General features: G+C 40.6%; 1 protein-coding gene across 1 annotated transcript; it reads left to right on the top strand.

Annotated features, from left to right (window-relative positions):
• Nucleotides 1–9,148: 9,148 nt before the first annotated feature.
• LOC130076807 (pro-neuregulin-3, membrane-bound isoform-like) lies at nucleotides 9,149–10,595 on the top strand. The gene is made up of 2 exons (XM_056242057.1): nucleotides 9,149–9,501; nucleotides 9,741–10,595. Exon 2 carries the CDS (start codon nucleotides 9,756–9,758, stop codon nucleotides 10,593–10,595), a length of 840 nt encoding a protein of 279 aa, XP_056098032.1. The 5' UTR covers nucleotides 9,149–9,501; nucleotides 9,741–9,755.
• The last annotated feature ends 11,625 nt before the right edge of the window (nucleotides 10,596–22,220 follow it).

The raw sequence follows: 22,220 nt of genomic DNA on the forward strand, positions 1-22,220 counted from the left end.
AGTCCTTCTTTTCGGTGATTGGCTGGAACTGTTTGTCATGTTTCGTGGAGCGGGTTAGCCCAGTTTGTTTTTGTTGCTGTTTGTGGAGCCTGGGCTGTCTACAGAGATCGCGTTTCTTTACAGTGTGTTCAGGGGACAGGCAGCCAGCGGTTAGTGAGGAGATGTTTGCTGTATGTGACAAAATGTTTTGGCCTAAAAAACGCGTGACATCGCTTAGAGCACCTTTAAGGCCCATGCACACTGACGCCGCCTTCACTCTGGCAGTTGAAATCAGCTCCGATAATGGCTTCGAAACGACCGGAAGTCATTCATTTCCTATGGAGATTCGCAGACTGCATGCGAATGGGTCCGAACAAGTGCGGTGCGGAAAAAATCGTGTCATGCCGCCTTCACACTGGCAATTGAAATCAGCTCCGTAATACGCAATATGCCCCCAACGGACGTTGTACTACACAGTGAAAAGCGTCGGAAGCGGGTAGAACAAAAATGGCGGAGAGATTAGAAAGGTTGATTCTGTCAGTTCTGTATGATCTCTCTGATGAGGGTTATAGAGATATTAATAGAAAGGCTGCTGCGTGAGGAAAGTTGCTCAGGACGTTGACATGTCAGGTCGGCTAAAAAATGTGATATAGTGGTATAATGTCAATAGTTCGATGTCTGCCTACAATTTAATTGTATTGACTGCCCTAATAACATTAGAAAATCATGAAAAAAAAGAAAAAAAAAATGACATGACAACTTATCGTTATAAAATCATTTTTTATTTTATTAAAAGTTAAGAATTCAGGTTTGGTCAAGTGGTAAAAACACACACTTGCGTCGCTTCATTAAATTGAGGTTAAACCACAGGAGTCACATGGATTACTTTTATGATTTCTTTACTACCTTTCTGGGTCTTGAAAGTGGTAGTTGTGTAAGCTGTCAATGGACATAACGCTCTCAGATTTCATTAAAAAGATCTTTATCTTCTAAAGATGAACGCATGTCTTGCGGAACAACATGATTGTGAATAATTAATGACAGAATTTTCATTTTTGGGTATTAAAACATTTTCCTCGGGTGTGAATCTCTGTTGTCTTATATGACGGTTCATTCTGTTCTTTTGCTCTCTTTTTGATCCTTTTTTCATTTTTTTCGACAGTGAAAACAAAAAGGAAACCATGGGAACCAGTGTGCTGAGAGGTTGCAGGGTTTGTAGAGGTATGTGATAATTGATTGTCTTTGAAGTTCATTGATTATTTTTTTGACCAATACCAGCAAGTAGTCTCCAGTGGGTCACATACAAACAGCACCTAAATTGTAAATTAAACAAGCCTGTGCAGTGCCTCATCCCCCCTGTCCTTCTTTACCTGACCTGACTTTAATTTAGTCCAGACAGATTAACACAAGGCTTGATATGTTCCTAGCATTGAACAACATGGGCAGATGGTAATGTTTTATTGATATAGATTGATGCAACCTGCACACAAATAATGTTTTTTTTTTAAATAATAATTAATCTTGTGTAGTGGATGTTTGCCATTTCTGGTTTCTGTTCAATTATTTGAGACAAGATCCGTTGTTGTTGCAGCGAGCTGGTTTTCACTACGATGCAATAAAGCTTTATTTCTGACAACACGTGGACCAAACAGATTGACAGTTTGACACTACTGTAAATATCATAATCTTTTTGACAGATCAAAACATGCATTATCAGTAACTTTTTTTCATTATTATTATTATTATTATTTTTTACACAAGCAGGCTGAACACACATTTTACACATCCTCATGTTTAGTAACACTGATGATATTTGACCCCCTCCATAGTGCTTTAAAGACCCACTCCAATGAAAATAATGTTTTTCTAGGTGTTAACATGTTCTTGTGGCATTTTTCTGATGTTAGAGGACATACCTTGAGAAAAATAAGCTCAAAGTTGTATTTCTGAGTATTTCTACATTCACATGGCTGTGAATAAGTAGCAGACGCTAAAATGCCAGCTAAAATAGACTGGAGTTGTGACGTAGTAACTCCACTGGGCGTCTCCACACGCGACGTCTTGGAGTGAAATAATGATCGGTGATCGGTGATAACTTTGATTAACTTCGGATAATAATAATTAGCGTGTATATAATACTGTTGCCCCACCGGTATTGGGGGTGTAAGCTAGCGGGAGAGACAGAGCTCTCAGCAACGGGCAGGGGTAGGGTCGTCTCTGTGCCAACGGCTCCGCCCACAACGCAGAGGCGAATTGCTAATGAGCTACTGCCGCCCTGCTAAAGCGAAGTCCCAGAAAACGGCACAGGTTTTGTGATTTTGGCTAAAAATGGCATAATCATAATTTAAAGACCACTGGGAATGTTTAAAAATAGCTCAAAATATGATCGGAGTGGGACTTTAAAGTAGAATATTCTGTGTAGAATTCATATGGGTTGGATGCGTTATGTGTCCTGGTACTGTATATGATCTGCTTTGGTTTCGACTGCAGTGTTTTGTATGGCACACTGATACAAATTTCAATTTGTAGAAGTATACTAGCATATAGATGACCTTAAAGTCCTCTTCTTATGAACATACCTTATATATTCATGGCTTTTGTAATGGTTATTACCCTTGTGTAACCTGAGGAATTTGACACATTTTGCTCCCCCCCACACAATTTTGATATTTAATAATCATATGGAGTGGTGTTTTGGTCCAATGAGATTTAAAGGGGCTATTCACCCCCCCCCCCCCCCCCCCCCCAAAAAAAAATGAAAATTCAATCATTTCATCACCTTATTGTTGTTCCAAACCTGTATTACTTTATTTCTTCTGTGAAACACATGAGAGTATCTTCTTTGAAAAAAAACGTCATGGCGAATTTTTTGTTTTTGTTTTAAGTAATGCGGTCCAATGTTGTTTGGACCCAAATGTTCTTCCATTTATCTTTTTTTTTTCAGAAGAAAAAAATGTATACAGGTTTGAATGTGATGATAGAATTTATTATGTGGTGGTGAACTTTCCCTTTAAGTGTGACACCACAGAAATATAAACCAAGTGACTGATAAAAGTGCTACTTGTAATCGCTGCTGGTCCCAACAAAATTCTGATACCTTTAAGATATGGCTCAACACTGTCCCTGCGATTTGCCCCATAATTTTGTCCTTATTCACCCTCAAGGTCACTCTTATTTGTGAGAAAAAAGAAAGCCACACAATACAAGATTGTTTTCTGATCACCATTATATTGTAGTTTTACGTTGATCAGTGGAAAGCCAACAAATGTATTCCATGTCTTCAATGGTCCCTCTTACATGCCATCATTCATCCATCCTAGTTGCTGTGGGAGTTCTCCAGTCATTAGGATCTTGTCCCCTCAGGGCCACTGTTTTGAAAACACCCTGATGAAAAGACTTTGCTCATTTACAGCCTGTCGATTACTGTCACCACTCTGAATGGAGAAGTGTGTTTGGTTATCTGTTCGAGAGAACCTGAAGGCTAGTCTGGTCCAAAAAGAATGTTTGCTTGATGCACAGTTCCTAACCTTTAGTTGACTGGTTTCATTTGGTCTGAATCTGTATGCATTTAGCAGTCATAGCATTGTGTTAACCTTCTGACCTACTTCTTGCGTCATGTTGTTTTTTTGTCTTGTTTTTCGTCATTAATTTCCCTGACCGGTTCAGGTCTATCTCTCGGCCACCTTTGTAATGTTTCGTCATTTCGTAGCAGAAAATGTCACAATATTGGATGAATGACCTTTTTAAAGCTCTGTCGACTTGCTCTAATCCTTCATCTTCACTGTGTGATCTTCCATCTGTGACCTCTTCACATTCATTCTCAGCCTAATCACCTCCACCATAACACATACCCTCACTCATCTGGACAGATGAGAGTCACGTTATCTACGATGTATGGAAATTATCAGGGATCTCTCTTGGCCCAAATGCATATGGGTTTGTGATCTTTCTGTCAGTGATATCTGCTTATCCTTTTGTGTATGCTTGCTACCTCTGAAGATATCTCAGCTTTTTGTTCCGGCATCATGACATAGCACCAAATAATATTGATCAAATTTGCAACAGCAGCATTTTGTGTAAAGCAAGATGTTGTGAATGTTTCCAATCTAGATATTTGAAGAAAGTGATCACCCCATAATTTGCTTACCATAATGTTGTTACAAAAATCTGTATTACTGTCTTTCTTCTTTGGAGCACAAAAGAAGATGAAAAATGTATTGATGCTTTTTGTCTATACAATGAAAGTCAATGGGGTCCAATGTTGTGTGTGCCACAATTGTCTTCTTTTTGTGTGTGTTATTTAGAAGAAAGAAATGCATATATATATATATATATATATATATATATACATGCATGCATACATACATACATACATACATACATACATACATACATACATACGTGCATACTGGGAAACATTGACTACGTTTAGATGTGCACCAATAATGCTTTTTTTTTTTTTTACAAATCAGAGTAAGGTCTTAATCGCAGTAAGATGTTTACAAGACACTAGCAGAACTGTTCACTCCAGTTTATGCCACATAGTTTAATGCGAAATTGTGAATATACCACAATTATGGCTTAATCGCATTAATTTGATAGTAATGCGTTTACATGAGGTAAAGTTTAATCGCAATATTGCCAAAATCCCATTATGATCGCATTATGAGGGTGCATGTAAACACACATGAATGATTAGCATTTCATAAGTTTTATTGTTTTTATTGAAAGAAACATTCAATATATGCAGAGAGTCAATATTTACAGTGTTGACCCTTCTTCATAACTTGTGGGACGTCCTGAAGCCTTCTTCACTGCAGTTAAAACTTACTTTCTCCCTGAAGGTCTTGATGATCCAGTAAATTGGTTCTTTCAGGTGCAATATTCTCTGCAGCAATTTCCTTGCGTGTGAGGCCATTTTAATACAATGCAATGATGGCTGCAAGTCTTTCTTTGGAGGTAACCATTGCTAACACGCGTACACAATGATTGGATGCACCACTTCTGGTCATTTTGTTCCAGGGCCAAAAATGTTTTTTATTTATTTTTATTTATAATTATTTAATGTATATGATCACTCTGCACAGTAAGCTAGAAACGATGAACACCATGACAACTGAAGCAGTAAAGTTTGCGAAACACAAAATGTATGGGATTGTAAACACACCCACGCACTCTCTCTCTCTCTCTCTCTCTCTCTCTCTCTCTCTCTCTCTATATATATATATATATATATATATATATATATATATAATATTTATTCGAATAGTTCTTTGAATAGTGGGAATTTTCCTGTCATATTCTTAATTTTAGTGCTTTCTGCTCGGATGGCACGCATATGTGTTTCTTCGTATTTCCTTCGGACAGGGAGGCATTGGCTTTTAAAGGCTCTCAGGAGTGCCTGACAGACAAAGTGCTTTCTCCTCAGTCTTAGGAACAGGACTATGTGGGCGTACGGCTTTGGGGTTTATAACATGTAACAAGAAAGGCTGGAAATGGGGTTTAGTGGAAGGATAAAGTGTAGATGTGTGACATAGTAAGAGAGGGAGAGTGTTTGTGTATGAGTGGGCGCACATACTCATATGCATGGGGATGCATGTGGCCCTCGGCAGAAGTGGTCTAATCATTGATTTGATGTGAACTGGCAGTTTGATGCATCCTAAATCAGACAGGTAGAAACACACATCTTTGTCAGTCATTTAATGAGTAGCATTAGCTTAGAGATACATGCTGGTTGAGAAAACATTCATTCGGAGCTACGCTCACCAGTCAAGCATGGACTACAGAATAAAGCGTCTTCACTGAGCAAAAGCAAAGCCCTTAGCAGGATAATCTTAAGGGAATATAGTATGTTAGAGCACGGATGGATAAATAAAATTAGTAAGCTGCTGTCCTGCTTTGATGTTATGTGATCACATTGTACCACACACAGGGTCCAAAATGAACACTCACCAAAACCGCCCCAAGAAATTTCAATGACAGCTGGCTGGAGGAGAAATATAAAATATAACAAGAAGCGCTGCGTAATTCTCAGTATGCAAAAACTACACCAATGTTTGTGATAATAATTAGCCCTCAGTAGACATTCTAAAGGTGACCTGAGACAAATATTTCGTTAACTTGAAATTACTTCAGAATTTCAAGGTAAGATTTAGAATAACTTTTCACAGTCATGATGTAAAGTTGTGTACGTTTCTGTACAGTATATGCGACAGTTTTGTCACTGTAAGGCAAACACTGAGAACTAGAACAGGAAAAGCTAACAGGAAGGGGTAATGTTTAAGGTTGTGAAAGGCAGTCATTATCTTATGCTATCATGTCATGTTGTACCTAGTGTAATGGATGCATGTATAGTGAAGTCTGATCTCTCTGCAGCTTCTTGTACTGAGTTTATGGCAGTGGTAAAAAAAAATAGTTAAATGTCAAGGGCACCTCATTTCACACCACTTGCAAATGTCATTTAAATATAGATATGTGTAAATGTGTTCACTAAATGGACAAAGGTGTTTTATGTTCTCTCTTTCTTAATTTGCTCAGAACCATGTCCTTTCAGTCTGGCATTATTTTCTTTCTTACTAGAAACAAAAAAAATGCTAAGCAGAACACACAAGCAATTTATTAAACCAGGAAAATTAAAACCAGGACTGTGATTAAGGTAGGGTGATTAACACTGGAAAGCTAAAAAAAAGTGCACAATGCATTTATTATAAAATTAGTCTTGTGCTATATTCCAAGAATTCAGAAGGTTGCATACTAATCCAACTTGCCATGTTCGTTTGTCTGCTTAACATATCCTTTTATATTTCACAAAAGAAAGAAAATAATATAGGGCTCTGATAATTAAACATGTTTTGTGAGTTTTTGGTACCTTTAATTTGTATTGCATTTTTTGGATTATTTGCTCGGGGACTTTTTTTCTGTCTCAAATGGATTGGATTTACTCCTGTTATTCTGTAATACAAAATGTTAGATCCAGGTCATCTGTGTTGCAACAGTTCAATCAGGTGCTTTTTAAAGGTGCACTCTGATTTCTACTTAACACATAAAGCAATATGTGAGTACTTGAAATGTTTAAGCTCAAGTTTACTCCGATGAGCTGAAGACTCCTTCTAAAATCACTTGAACACCAGAATGCTACTGCCATGTTCCAGATGTTGTATACGGGAATACAGGAGTTAAAATTTCCCACTTCCTACCTCAGCAGATTAAAGTCAATCACAATTGTATACATTGTGTAGACAAAGCATGATGGCTCACCAAGACCATTTAGTTTTTAACTGCCAAGGTAAGATTATATATTAGTTTAATTATTATATAAGCTATATATGTTCCAGTATATAAATATATGCAAGTTATATTTTATGCCTTCTCAGAAATAGGCTTTTACACATTCTCTTGGTTCTGCTGTCAGCATTGCATATTTTTTGGTCATATATGACTAACATTTGTCTAATAATAATAATAATAATAATAATAATGATGCGGAATGATGCGTCTCACTCAAGTTGTTGTTGATCGATTTCAGTAACCTGACTGTTAATTGAGACTTTCACTTGTGGAATTAATTAATTATGGCTCATAGGAAATAGCATATTTGTACAGTTGTGTTGGTAACTACAAACTTTTGCGGGATGATACATCTGCACCCGCTAGGTGTCAGTATAAGTCCAAGAGGGCTGCCATATCAGCCAGCACAACTTAAACAAGAAAATATGGAGTACACCTTTAAAATTAGTTAGAACCAGCAGGAAACAATCCAGCATCTCTGTTGTCTTTGAATATTAAAGTGTTATCCACTCCATTTAATTACTACGCTTTATTGTTGCACTACAGTCTATTTTAAAAATACCACCCATTAGACACTGCACACAACTCCTAATTCTTACCATCCATTAATTTAACTTGTTTTCTCTCCCTCTTCCAGTTCTCACAGTATCTTAGACATGAGGAGGGGTTACATGATTGACAGTCCTGAAAGAGTTATGCTGAGACTCACTTTGTTTACAGCAGTCAGTAATCTCTTTTCTGCTAATACTGCAGAGCACTGACACGGATCTCTTTATTTCTATCCCGTATCTTGTCTTTCTCTCTCTTGCCCTCTACTTCTCTCATTTTCTATCTCATCCTGCTGTGAATGCTTTCTCAACTCTTGTACTTATCTCTCCTTGTTTCCCCCCTCCCTCTCTCTCTCTGTGTCTCTCTCTAAAGGGGTGGGGAATGTTCTTGTGAAGAGAGCAGGTGCAGTGCCGCCTCCTCTCTCTCTCTCTCTCTCTCTCTCTCTCTCTCTCTCTCTCTCTCTCTCTCTCTCTCTCTCTCTCTCTCTCTCTCTCTCTCTCTCTCTCTCTCTCTCTCTCTCTCTCTCTCTCTCCTGGCATCAGCAGTAGGGGAGAGTAGAAGGCTGTCTGTGTATGTGTCTGGCTGCAGTGTCGTAGGCTTGAGCCACGTTAAAATCCCACAGGAGATTAGAGCGGGAACACACGCTAGTCCGGACTCTTTAGACATGGCAGCCCTTGGAGGGAGCAACAGACAGGCAAAACAAATACAACCGTAATGAGGAAAGGATGAATGTTGTCTCATGGAAAATCTGTATACTGTCTTTTTTTAACCCTTCTCTTTTTTCTTTTTCTGTCCGTCTTCGACAAGCTCACTCCTCCCTCCCTCCCTCCCCTCCTCGCGCTGCTCCTCTCCCTTTCTCTCTCTTTCTCTCTCTCTCTCTCTCTCTCTCTCTCATTCTCTCTTGTGCGCTCTCAGTGGAGGAATGTAGATAGAGGCTGAGCGTATGCCCACTGCTTTGCACGATATCAACGGCTCACTCTACGGCAGTGGGTCGCTCATCAGGCACTGTTCAGAACGGATTTGCACTGCTAACGGATTTAATCATCCACCGTCTCCTCTTGGACAACTCTGCACATGCCACTGCCTCCTCTACCAGGTTTATTGCTCAGCTTTCATGTACTGGGTTCGTGCTGCAGGTCCCTTGCTCCCTTAAGGATGCTATAATTCATCAGGAGCTTGGCTTGTGGAAAAGGGGATATTACTTCATGGTCAACGGTGAGTCCTCTTGCGTGAGGGAACCAGCTTCCTGGGATATGTATAGCTGACTCAGCGCTCAAATACAAGTCAGATCGAGACCTTGAAAAAGGAATTGGTGTGAATGAAACTGGAAAAATATGAGTCGGTGTTTAACTTTTACTGAACTCCACCTTTAAATATAGCAATGAATGGAGTGACAAGATCGGAGGATAAATCATACCGTGGTGTCATCTGCAAAAAGAGGGATTTGATAATCTGACGACAGAGAGTGCTGCTGCAACGGCTGGTGCTCGGAGACATGCAGATGATTTCACTCCTCCCTTTCTTTCCACCTTCTTTGCTCGGCACCTTTATTTAACATTTGTACTGTTTTGGTGATCTTGTGGCGAGCTGGAAGTCGTCTGGTCGTTATGGTGGAACTGGACTAAAGGACTGTCTTTTTGCTGGATTCTGCAACTGCCGAGATTTCTACCTCCGGAATTCTATTGGGTGTATGTGTTTGTCTGATTGTGAGTGCGTGTATGTGTATTAGTGTTTGGCAGTGTGTGGATGTGATTTGTCTGCCTTGATGTGTTCATAATTATTTCTGTTCTTTTCTGTTCATAATTATTTGTTCTTGCGGTTGTCTTTTACTTTCCATTTTTTTCCAATGTCTGGCACTTCTGACCGGAATTTCACCTTGTGCTGTCCATGTCTGCCGTGCTCTCGGCCTTGGGGTTAACCCTTAGTGTGCCACAGGCGAGATGAGTGACAGCTCGGGAACCGTGAACAACTCGGGGGCTATGGTACTGGAGGAGCCCGATGGGAGAGGCGGCTCTGGTGGACGTGAACAAGCCCAGGCCCCTGTGCGTGGTGGCATTTTAAGGTGTGGGAGCTGTGCCCTTTGGCCCCGCCAACAGACCTGGCTCTGTGTGGTTCCGCTTCTCATTGGCTTCATAGGCCTGGGGCTCAGTCTCATGCTGCTGAAATGGATCGTAGTGGGTTCTGTGCGGGACTATGTGCCCACAGACTTGGTGGACGCCAAGGGTATTGGCCAGGACCCCATCTTTCTGTCTAAGCCTAGCACTTTTCCTAAGGGATCTGACACCACCACCACTACAACCACTATTGGTGGTGTCAGCTCGGTCAGCCCCACCGTCACCTCAGTGGTGCGGAGCAGGACTCGAACGGGAACTCCTCCAAACATTCCTCCTAGAGGCAGCGGGGCATCCGGCAGTCAGGTGACACAGAAGAGCCCCTCTACTCGCTTTGTCACACGTAATCCCACCTTTACGACCACCGTGGTCTCTACCACCACATCTACTGTCCATATGTCCACATCCAGCCCCTCTCCCTCCAACCCAGCAGTCCTAAACGACTCCACCCAAATGTGGACCAGAGAGCAGTCATCCGAGAGGCATGTGACCACGCCTGGTCGAACCCATGTCAGCCGCAAGACACGTAAGTTTGATACTTTATTATCAGTTCTTCCTGGTTTTGCTATGGCAAGAGCTGTGCAGTTCTACTGCTGTTGTGGAGTATTGGTGATCAGACAGTTTTTGTTGACTTGCTTTGCAGATTGCAGTTTTGCATGGTACTGTTAGCACATGTTAGTATATTGTGTTAATGACATCCCAGAAGCGAAGCATGACAGACTCGTGGCCGCATACAGTCCCGTCTATCATGTCGCCAGGGAGCGGCAGAAACACTAATGATAAGCAGCGACTCTGGCCACTCCCTGTGTTTCAAAATGTGATATATTGAATAAAAAAATATGAAGAGAATTTCAGTGGTATAATAGTGTAAAAAAGGTTTGTTTCTTATTTGATAATTTTTCACTGGCTGCAGCACATGAAAAAGCTTGTATCAGGATGTCAGTTACTGTAGGGAACCTCACAATATGTTTTCTTTAGCACTGCGTTTGCTGATTCTATCTTTATATTGGGTTGCATGAAGAGCTGCGACCAATGGGTCTAATGATGGAGCTATACTTTGCTTAAATGTATAGAATTGACAAATATTAAACGGTTGTTCATTTGAAAACAACAGGAGCCTCTGAAAATAAGAAAACTGTATTGTGTGCTAATGTTACATCTCAGTGTAATTTATCAGTGACATTTACATTTTATTTGAACGCAGAAATTGATTAATGCGTCGTCATGCCTGAATGCTCGCACCTGCTCACAGTATATTACCTGACACCAAGATATGCTGTCCATATGTGATTGCGCTGTGGGATTATAGTGGCTAAACTCTAGTCATCAGAATGCCCAGATATAGATGGATTCACAATTAATGATCACATTCATTTGCATGCAGTGGACAGCCTGTTCACAGTGACATTTAGGTAGTTTTACTTGTCATAAGGATTACAATGACTCTTTTTCCACTGTCAGGCCAAACCATTTTCTTTGCTTAAACCATTCCATTCTGTGCCGATCCGGGCCAGCCAGCACGGATTTGATTTAATTTTCCACTGTGGGGCTGATAACGGAGATCTTTAGTATGTAATATAAATGTGCCAGTCGTTGCCTTTGTAACGCAAGAGTTTACAGACAATATAAGATGTAAATGGCAACCATCGAACCATGTTAATAGAAGATGATTGGATATTTTATTGTTAATTTGTGTTTATGTCACTCAAATTGTGCGCTTAGCCAGCTACAGAGAAACTGGTAGCCAGGCAAAAGACAAGTGACGAATCCCGAGCTGCGACATCACTACACCCATTCTACTAGCAAGGTTCAGGGCGGTTAGCCAACTGTGCCGAGAATTTCTGGGCTGAGAACGGTTTGTGATCGCGCCGTGCCGTACCTGGCTCAAGTGGAAATACAACTGGAACCGTTCTTTACCGTTCTTAGAACCATTCGTCCCGACGATGGTAAAGTGGCTTTTGTATTAGGAGTTTTTGTTGTAGTGCTGTGAATATCGTAATAGAATTTGAAGACCTTTCTTTGAATTCAGATGTTACTATTGGATCATGGTGTTGGGTAGTAAGAGGTTGTCATGCCTCACCAATCTATGAGATTACTTTACTCTCCGTGCTTAATCCAGATTAATTTACCTTCATTCATGAAATCTGCCACTGTAACTATAGCTAGTCTTTAGGAAATTTACATTGTAGTTATGTTGGAAAAGTCGCTCTGTATTTTCATCTGGGCGTTTACAAGGAATTTAAGTCTATAGAGCATAAACTATACATTTAAGATACCAGCCCCCAGCCCCCTTTAGCCTCTGCCGTCTCACTGAATGAATTAATTCATGGAAAAGTTGCTTGAACTTTATCTCCAGAGCTGCTCTGAGAGTCACTTCATGAGCATTTTACCGTTTCATTCGAGAAAAACTATCATAAACGCACAGAAACTAAAAGGTCTTCACGGCAACCCGTCAAAATACAAGTTCGGCTTAACTTTGTGACCGAAATTGTGACAGAAATATAGAATTTAGCTATGTCTCAATGTTATAATAATACTAACACTAATAATAATTTTGTCAACTTTATTTTTTTAAATAAGTTTATTTTAAATTTCATATGATTAAAATATAAATTAAATTAATGTTCATTTGATTGCCCAAAAATTTAAATGCACACTTCTTGATTATTCAAATTTAATTGAACCATTAAAAATGGAATCCAGAAAACTTAAAACAGAAAACACAGAATTTGGAAAAAATAAAACTGAATTTGAGGGGGGAAAAGTATTTCATTGGGCCCTAAAAACTTTTGTTAAACTTTTAATAAAGTGTTGTTAAATTGTAGGTGTTTCATGATTTCAATTAATTAGACACTCCATTTTAATGGTTAAATTAAAATTTAGCAATCAAAAAGCATAATGAAGTAAATGTCAGAAGTAAAGTATAATGGAGAAATGAATATTTTCTTGCACATATAAAAATATATGCTTAAATATGTTGCTGAAAAACAACAACAACTTACTTGACCCTTGTTTTTAAATGCTTTTTCTCTGTATATAGTAATGTAGACCCCCTCTATTCACAGTAATCAAAAAGAACCTGTGAATTTTAGGAGGTGTCATAAGTCTTTGAACAAGTCCTTATCATATACTTTGGTTGTCTAGGAATTCATTACCATTTCAGTTGTCTGACAGAGGATATCTTAATCCTTTGTGTCCCCTAGCAACCCTTGCCTACCTTTATCAATAGCACAGAGAAAAGGATAACTAAAACTTTTGTGATCCAAATACGTTTGAGAGCTCACAGCTGTGGCTTATCTTAAAACTCATTAGTGCTCGCCATACTTGATATTACAGCTAGAAACAGATATTTCAGTGACTTTCCAGATGAAGAGACCATTTTGTTTTCCTGGAATAATTGTCAGATTGGCTGTGATGAATTGAGTGGCCTGTGATTTAGTTTAATGAATCTGTTAGTTATGTTTGGTTGAGGACATGGAACTTCTGTTGTTGCTGTCATGTATCTTTTAGCAGCTAATACAATGAGCATAGGTAGTTAGAGATTAATGCAAATTTGCAATGAGTGCTGGGGGCACTTTACGATGAACTAACCATATAAAAGCCATATCTCAATGTGATTGATTATGAAGCCGAATCAATTGTAACATTAAATAAAAACAGCTTTGGTTGAAACTGGCTGACACGATTCCTGGTTCCAGCTGACTGCCATTTAATGACCATTGATTCTTCCTTTGTTTTGTAACATCAAGCTGATTGCGAGGATTAGTTCATGTCATCTAGCACACTGTATTGGGCATTTACTACACTGTCACACTATTTGGTCTCAAAATACAAATGAGAGTGGAATCATTTGATGATTCTGACATTAAATCAATGCTGTGTTAAATGACAAAATCATTCAGAATTTATGTTTGAAGATGAGGTGATTTATTTGCCTTGTCTATTTCCTGTTTTAATAGAAAGCCATAAAAGCGCTCCCTTCCTGTACCATTAGAGCTTAATTTCACTCAGACTATTTAAAAAAAAAATGTCACTTTGATTTATCTTTTTAAGATTTCCTAAAGGAGGGATGAAGCTTTAAATATTAATGCTTAGAAAGGGAAACATGTTCAATATGTAGAAGAGCATGTGAATAATTGACAAGGGTATGCTGAAAAATTATCAGGGAAAGGGATGAGAAATGTGCAGGGTTTTATAAATAGAGGTGGAGGAGAAGACGATAAAAACAGGCAGTGGTGACTGCTCCGCCCTGTTATGAATGCCTGTGTGGCCGTGCACATTTTACTTTCACTTTAAAATTAGCCTGCAATTGCTTAAATCGTGTGTTCATTATTATTATTCCTAATGAAAAACACAACAACTAGAAAAACACAACTAACCCTTTGCAGGTTCCCTATTAGCATGGGTTTAAATCCAAAATATTGCAAAATGGGTGCTTTTACATTTCGCTTTGAAACCAAATCTTCCGCCATCGTCAGCTCCTTGTGATGCCTAAGATGAACTATTCTGACTACATCAGGTAAACCCAGATGCCTAAGACTAGAAAGACTAGTATTCTGACCGCATAAGATGCTTAAGAATAATAGCTTCTCTGACTACGTCGGTAACCACAGACGCCTATGCATCATTAGTTATGATTAATTAAAAATCTCATTTACAGGGTGAGTGGTCCATTTATGTTGGTCAATGGCTACGTTTACATACAACCAAATAATCTGTTAGTTATCGGATTGATGGCTCAATTGGACTAAAAAGCCTTCATGTAAACACCTTAAACGATCTGATTGAGCTCGATCCGAATTAAATTTGAATTAAACACTTGATCGGATTGAAAACCGAAACTGAAAGGACTGCGCATATGTGAAATGACGTTAAATTGGGTAATCTAATGACGCACGATGCACGGAACGAGCTGTTCTTACTGTTGAATAAAGTGTCAAATGAGTGTCCCGTCATTCTAAAATTCTCCTTTCACTCCGAGTCTGTGAAGTGGAGCAGGACATCTCTCATCCACAGACGGCATTTTTACTGCGTGATAAATATAAGCAACACGGCACAACTGTTCATATGCTCATTTACTCCAAATTATGGCCAGAAATGGATACATATTAAGTCTGCTGTTTAAAACAAATAAAGAACCAATGTAGGAGAATAGTTAGTATGCGCAAACAGCGGGAAACTCTGTATATTTGTGCAGTGTCCGCATGTCAAAAAATCTATTCCGATTTAAAGCTTGTGGCATATAAACGCACACATCAACCCGATCACATGGTTAGCGTTCATGTAAACTACATTCAGATTCATCAATCGGAATGAATTCCATCTGATTGAAACAAAAGTTGTGCATGCAAACATAGCCATTGATTTTAATGAGCTTGAACCCTTGATATTTTATTTAGGTGATTTAATAGTGCCATAAATCGATCAATTTCTTAGTCTGTTTAACGGCCTTCTATTTTTCAAGCTTGCAATGTAACCTTATTTCTTCCAATGATTAAGAGTCTAAATGTTCTAGATACTATGGAAATGAATGTCATTAACAGCCATTTGACCACTTTGTTCAAAACTTTTTTCCCTTTTGCAGTTTTAAGTTGAAATTAGCATAAAAAATGTTGACAGCTGACATTTCTGAATGAGGGATGCCTTTTAGAAAATAACAGTAGCGATAAACTCCTGAATGCCTTGCAGGATATTTGTGAAGTGTTGAACTCTGGTTCAAATGCAAATCATTTCTGCATTTTCCATTTAGTTACGCGCCAAGGAGTGCAATATTCTTGAATCGTGTGCGGATTAGCACTTTTTTGAACCCCACCCCCCCCACCCCAGCTCTTTGTTTCTAGAGGTAACAAATACGAATCGCGGGAGAATGGCTTAAATCGTTGGTGATAAAAGATGCATGGGATGTTTATAAGAAAACAATAAGCTGTTCATCAGCTATGCTGGAGGCAAATGTTAAAGGAGGAAGCTTTGTCTTCATTACCACAGGTTTAGTTTCTGTCACAGGGATTGGGCGTCTAGATCAGTCATATAGAGTATCATTTACAAGCACGGTTTGGAAATAGATCTTTCATTGATTCCATGAAGATAGAGATACTTGTTTATGACATTGAATTCACAGAGCTCTCAATTAACTAATAGCTGCATTAAGTCTTAATGATGCTTTCTGACACAGACTAATGGTTTTTTGTGTTCTTTCTTCACATTGCAACATTACTTACTCTTTTCTGTACTCATCATCTGAATCAGTTTATAATATTAATAAAACATATTATGCATGCTCTGATAAAAATTATATCATAATTTAGCTTGTCAAGTTATTCCATCTTGCATTAAGGATGTTTAGATTTTTCTTACATGGAAAATTTTTTTCTTTTCAGTGTAGCGTCAATTAAGTGTGATGTCATTAGCTTTATTCAATGCTTTTTGTTTCTCCCACTTCCCTTTCATTTCTTCTCTTTTGTCTCGTGGTATCCTATGCTTTTGCAGGCCTACTTCAAACCCTTTAAAATATGTGGACAAACGAATATCAAGTTGCTTTGGCGGGTTGCCTTGGTCACTTGATGGTGTTCAGGCTTTTCAGCCTAATACCACATTGTGACTTTAAAAAGAGCTGACCGGCATGACAAATGAGGACCATAACCCTCAACAAACATTATACTGAAGCCCAGCCAATCAGAGATCAGGGATAATGTTTTCTCTCAGCCCAAAAATAGAGGCCAGTAAGTATAAAGGAACACAGCCCCACTATCAATCCTGCTTGTTACTGTTGCAGCTTAAAGCCTATTGAATATCCAAGCCAGCACAATAGAATGCTGTAGAAAGATCTACCTACCTTACAACCACAATAGTATAATTTTTACTATAGTAGTACATGAGAAATCAAGAAGTCACGAAAGTGAATAATGTTGTATTTACGAGAAGCAAAGGTCCAGGGAGTACACGCATTTCCTAGAAAACGAAAGTCTTGCGGTCATGGAATGACGTGGGTGAGTAATTAATGACAGAATCTTTAGTTTTGGGTGAACTAACCTTTTAACATCAATGGAATCTTTCCATTGCACAAAAGGTTCTTTATAGTGGAAAAATGCTCTTTAGATTATTAAAATGTTCTTTTCCATTAAAATAAGTTAATGGTTCTTATATCGACTGTTTGCTGAAAGGTTCTTTGGGGAACTCAAAATGGTGGAAACCCTTTTGGAACCTTTATTTTTAAGTGATGCCATAGAACCACTGAGTATTTTCATGGAAATACGGAGGAGATTCTAATACCTGACCAATAAAGAGATAAAAAAAAAGATGCTCTGTTGGCATAGTACATTGGCATATGTAATAATTAATTCAAACCATCATGTCCACAAATTAAATGGCTCTTGGGATTAATTTAAAAGAAGGTGATTTACACAATTAACTTTTCTTCTGCAGTGGCTCATAGAATAATTCTTTTGCATATCCATTTCAGTCATTTGCTGTATATGTTTATGTTTGTGGCAGGTTTGCGTTGTCCCCTTTCAGCGCTACCTAAGGGATAAAAGAGTGCATTACACTCCCAGAGTCTGTTATGAGATATTGATTCACATGTGATTGTCTACGAGACTTGTGCCTCTCAGCACTTTGACTGGGATCAGTTTTAGTGTCAGGTTTGATTGCTCATGCACAGCACTTTTCTCTGTTCCTGGGCTTGTTTTGGGGAGCCACACAGTCCTGTCCTTTGTAAGTGCACTAGATATCACAATAATTCAATTTCACCCCTGAATTTGGTAGAAAAGCGGCATGAAATTGGATAGGCTTTGTTTTAGGCATTTTCATTTCAAAACGGCCACATTAGCCTATTCAAGCCTTTTCCAAAACTTGCTCGTCCACACTGAAACGTCAAAAAAAATCTTTAAAAATCTTACTGTGCATGTGTAAAAGATGATAAAAGCTCACATAGATAATACTGAGAGACCCGACAGAATAAAGTTTTCATTCTATCATTTTATTAGCAAAATATTCCACCACTTACTGGTGCGTCGTTTACACCCAAAATTGTTATTCCACTGCCCTCAAGTTTTTCCACAAGCCCTCAAGCCTTAGAACAAAAATTGAGTTGTCTTTGCAGAATGTCATCTCCTCTGAATTCATTTTCCATCATTTTTGCAGGAATATAATATGAAGATTGTACAAAGTAACATTTATTTTTAAGAACTATGAAAATAACCAGATAACGACATCTATAAGTAAAATATATGTCACATAACTAAACATGCGTCATCGTTTTTGAATACCTTTGTTTTCACATTTCAAACTACAATGCGAAAAGGGCATTTTCAAATGTATCCTTTTGGGAGAGCGTCTTCAAAAAGTTAAAAAATGCAGGACAAAGGACAAAAATATGACAAAAAGGACAAAAATGCAGTCTCTGTTTGGACTTTAGGAGGGGGTAGAAAAAAAAGATGCATTTTCAAAGCTGGATTAATGAAGACGTAGCCTTAGGATGTTTTCTCGTCATCTCTATTTTGAGTCTCTATTTTCCTCTTTTTCAATGAAGTAGTGTCAACATTCATACTTGGAATATCTCAATGCCTGCTGTAGCCTACATGATTTGCTCTCCCACACTAGTCTGACAGATGTAGTTTGACTAAATCTGTCAAAGTACAGATTTAGATTCTCCCATTCTAGTTTGACTAAACAAGAATAAAGACTGTGTGAGTTTTAGAGCTGTCTGAATGGTGCAGCTGCAGTAGGGGTAAGTCTTTCTCATAGTCCCGAGGGAACGATCCTACAGCCATGACATGATCCCTTATGCCTGAACTCATTTAGGCTGCTTAGAGCATTCTCTTTTTGCTTGCCTTCCCTCTCTCCCTTTCTATCTCTCCTCCAAAATGCTGGTTGGTGGCTAATGTGCTCCATGTGCTCTCCATTTAGGTCTCTCTCCCTCACTTTTTCTCTTTTGCCTTCTCCTCATTCTCTTGTGGTTATCGAGGCAGATCTGTCACAGGGACACTGCACCTCAGGACATGGCTTCACACACCGTGACAGCATCCAGCCAACACACTCTCAGCTCAGATGGCAGATTAAAGACATGCACCCACAAACACACACACATTTTGATGTCTTACCGAGGTTGATGAATGGTGGAAATGGAGCGAGTGTTTTGCACGGATGTGTGGTCCGAGCTCTCCCACGGTGAGTGTCTGAGTGTGTACGGGGGAGCGGTCAGCATGGATGCGGACCGTTAGAGGCCATATGCGTCGTCTTCCCTCTCAGATCTGTCTGGCATCAGCAGGGGTGAACACATAAGCTCTAGTGCTGCCGTTCTCCCGTTTCAGCCACCTTTCAAACGTTTACTGATGGTTTCCCACTGAGCCTCATGCCTCTGACTCCTCACATACTGTAGATGTGAGTCAGAATCATAAATGACTGCTGTAGTGATGAGATCTAATATGCATAATGCACAATTTAATGTACATCATTTTAAAATGTCAGTTAGGTTTTAAATTGGAGTTGTCTGCTCGAAACCAAACAATTGTTTTTTTTTTCTTTTCATTAACTAAATGCTGATTCATTCCACAGAGAGTGAAGATTGAAATTAGGTAGCCCATTTTATTATATAAAATATGATATAAATATTCAATAAAAAAATAATAATATATAAATTATATATATATATATATATATATATATGTAATACAAATCCCTTGTCGTGTGAGTGTGAAGGAAGGAGACCGGGGTTAGCTGGCTGAGACTCGTGGGTATTTTATTTAACAACTCAAAGCTCTGGCGCCACATGCGCACGTCGAACATAAATCTCATTCACAGTTTCAAAATACTTTATCAGCTTGTCTTTCACAGCGTCCTCTTCTCACTTCCCACGAGCCGTCAGCCCTCCTCTCTCCTCGATCGCTGGTTCCAGTCTGCTTTATACGGTCTCCCCACGCCAATTACTGGAACGAGACACAGGTGTCAGTCATTTTACACTTGACCTACTTACCGCCGCTCGTCTCTCCACTCTCTCTCCCGTCGCAGACCTCGCTGAACCACGCCTCCCCCGCCACATACCCCCACCGCCCGACTCAGGCCGGGGAGCCATCCGGCCTGCAGCCCCCCCCCCATTCCTAGAGAGGAAGTCCGCCACAGCCATCTGCGCCCCCGGCCTGTGGATCACCTTGAACTTAAAAGGCTGTAAAGCTAGATACCAACGGGTGATCCGCGCGTTGGTGTCCTTCATGCGGTGGAGCCACTGCAGGGGCGCGTGGTCCGAACAGAGGGTGAACTCCCGCCCCAGGAGGTAATAGCGCAGGGTGAGGACCGCCCATCTGATGGCCAAACACTCCTTCTCTATGGTGCTGTACTTAGTCTCTCTCTTCGAGAGCTTACGACTAATGTACAGCACCGGGCGGTCCTCCCCCTCCACCTCCTGGGACAAGACAGCGCCCAGCCCCCTGTCCGACGCGTCAGTCTGCAACAGAAAAGGGAGAGAGAATTTAGGAGAGTGTAGGAGCGGGCCACCACACAGAGCAGCCTTAACCTGGGTAAAAGCCTGTTGGCACTGCTCCGTCCACTGGACCGTATCTGGTACCTCCTTTTTAGTGAGGTCAGTCAGCGGGCTGGTGAGGTCCGAATAGTCAGGAATAAACCTTCTGTAATATCCCGCCAGCCCCAGGAACTGCCTCACCTCCTTTTTGGTCTTAGGTCTAGGACAGGTTGCAATTGCTGCCGTCTTGTCAATTTGGGGACGCACCTGCCCATGACCCAAGTGGAAGCCCAGATACCTTACCTCCACCCGCCCAACTGCACACTTCTTCGGGTTGGCCGTTAGCCCCGCCTGTCTCAGCGCCCCGAGGACGGCCCTTAAATGCTCCACATGCCGCTGCCAGTCATTACTGTAGACGATGATATCATCCAAGTATGCAGCGGCATATGGAGCATGGGGTCATAGAATTCTGTCCATGAGACGCTGAAACGTGGCCGGAGCCCCGAACAACCCGAAAGGAAGCGTTACAAATTGGTGTAACCCAAACGGCGTGGTGAAGGCTGTTTTTTCTTTGGACATGGGAGACAAGGGGATCTGCCAATATCCTTTCGTTAAGTCCAGCGTCGAATAAAAGCGAGCCGTGCCTAACCGATCAAGCAGCTCGTCAATCCGCGGCATTGGATAAGCGTCGAATTTCGACACTGCATTCACCCTGCGATAGTCCACACAAAACCGTACCGAGCCGTCCGTTTTAGGAACTAAAACTATCGGGCTTGCCCAGTCACTGTGGGACTCCTCAATTACTCCCATCTCCAGCATTGCCTCTAATTCCGTCTGAACCACTTTTTTCTTGTGTTCAGGCAATCTGTATGGCCGGCCGCGAACTACCACGCCCGGCTCCGTCTCAATATGGTGCTGGATCAGATTAGTACGACCAGGCAGGGGTGAAAACACATCGGCAAATTCTTTTTGCAACCTTGTGATGTCAGTGAGCTGCGAGGGCGAGAGGTGATCCCCCCCTGGGGCCAGGGCGAGAGATTTCCCTTTGATGGCCGCCTCTGGCCCGAGATCCTCCTCTCCACTCACTGCCGTCGCAAGCAGCACTGACTCCTCCTCACTCCATTTTTTTAGGAGGTTGAGATGGTAGATTTGCCGTGAATCACCCCTGTCTGTTCGTATTACCTCATAATTGAGATCCCCTATCCGCTGTGTGACCTCAAAGGGTCCTTGCCACTTCGCTAACAATTTGGAGCTGGAGGTTGGCAGTAAAATGAGCACTTTATCTCCCGGTGTAAACTCTCGAAGCTTAGTTCCCCTGTTATACAGCCGGCTTTGTCTGTCCTGAGCCTGAAGCAAATTCTCCATAGAGAGCCGCCCCAGTGTATGGAGTTTTGCTCTCAGGTCCATGACATACTGAATTTCATTTTTGCTATCTGAGCGTCCGTCCTCCCAAGTTTCCTTTAGGACGTCTAACACCCCACGGGGCTGACGTCCAAAAAGAAGCTCGAAGGGGGAAAACCCCGTGGAGGCTTGCGGGACCTCTCGCACGGCGAATAAGAGGGGTTCCAGCCACCTGTCCCAATTTTTCGCGTCCTCTTGTACGAATTTACGAATCATTGTTTTCAACGTGCGATTAAATCGTTCGACCAGTCCGTCCGTTTGTGGGTGATAGACACTGGTACGCACCGATTTAATGCCCAATAATTCATATAATTCGCTTAACGTGCGTGACATAAACGCGGTGCCTTGATCCGTGAGAATCTCTTTCGGGATTCCCACGCGGGAGATTAAACGAAACAGGGCGTCTGCCACACTCTTAGCTGATATAGTGCGTAGCGCCA

This window comes from Rhinichthys klamathensis, unplaced genomic scaffold (assembly GCF_029890125.1).
Source record: "Rhinichthys klamathensis goyatoka isolate OS25496 unplaced genomic scaffold, OSU_Roscu_1.1 h1tg000691l_1, whole genome shotgun sequence".
Lineage (NCBI taxonomy): Eukaryota > Metazoa > Chordata > Actinopteri > Cypriniformes > Leuciscidae > Rhinichthys > Rhinichthys klamathensis.

Bases quoted from the DNA above. Each gene is read 5' to 3' on its own strand.
- LOC130076807 (XM_056242057.1), top strand. From the start codon at position 9,756: ATGAGTGACAGCTCGGGAACCGTGAACAACTCGGGGGCTATGGTACTG.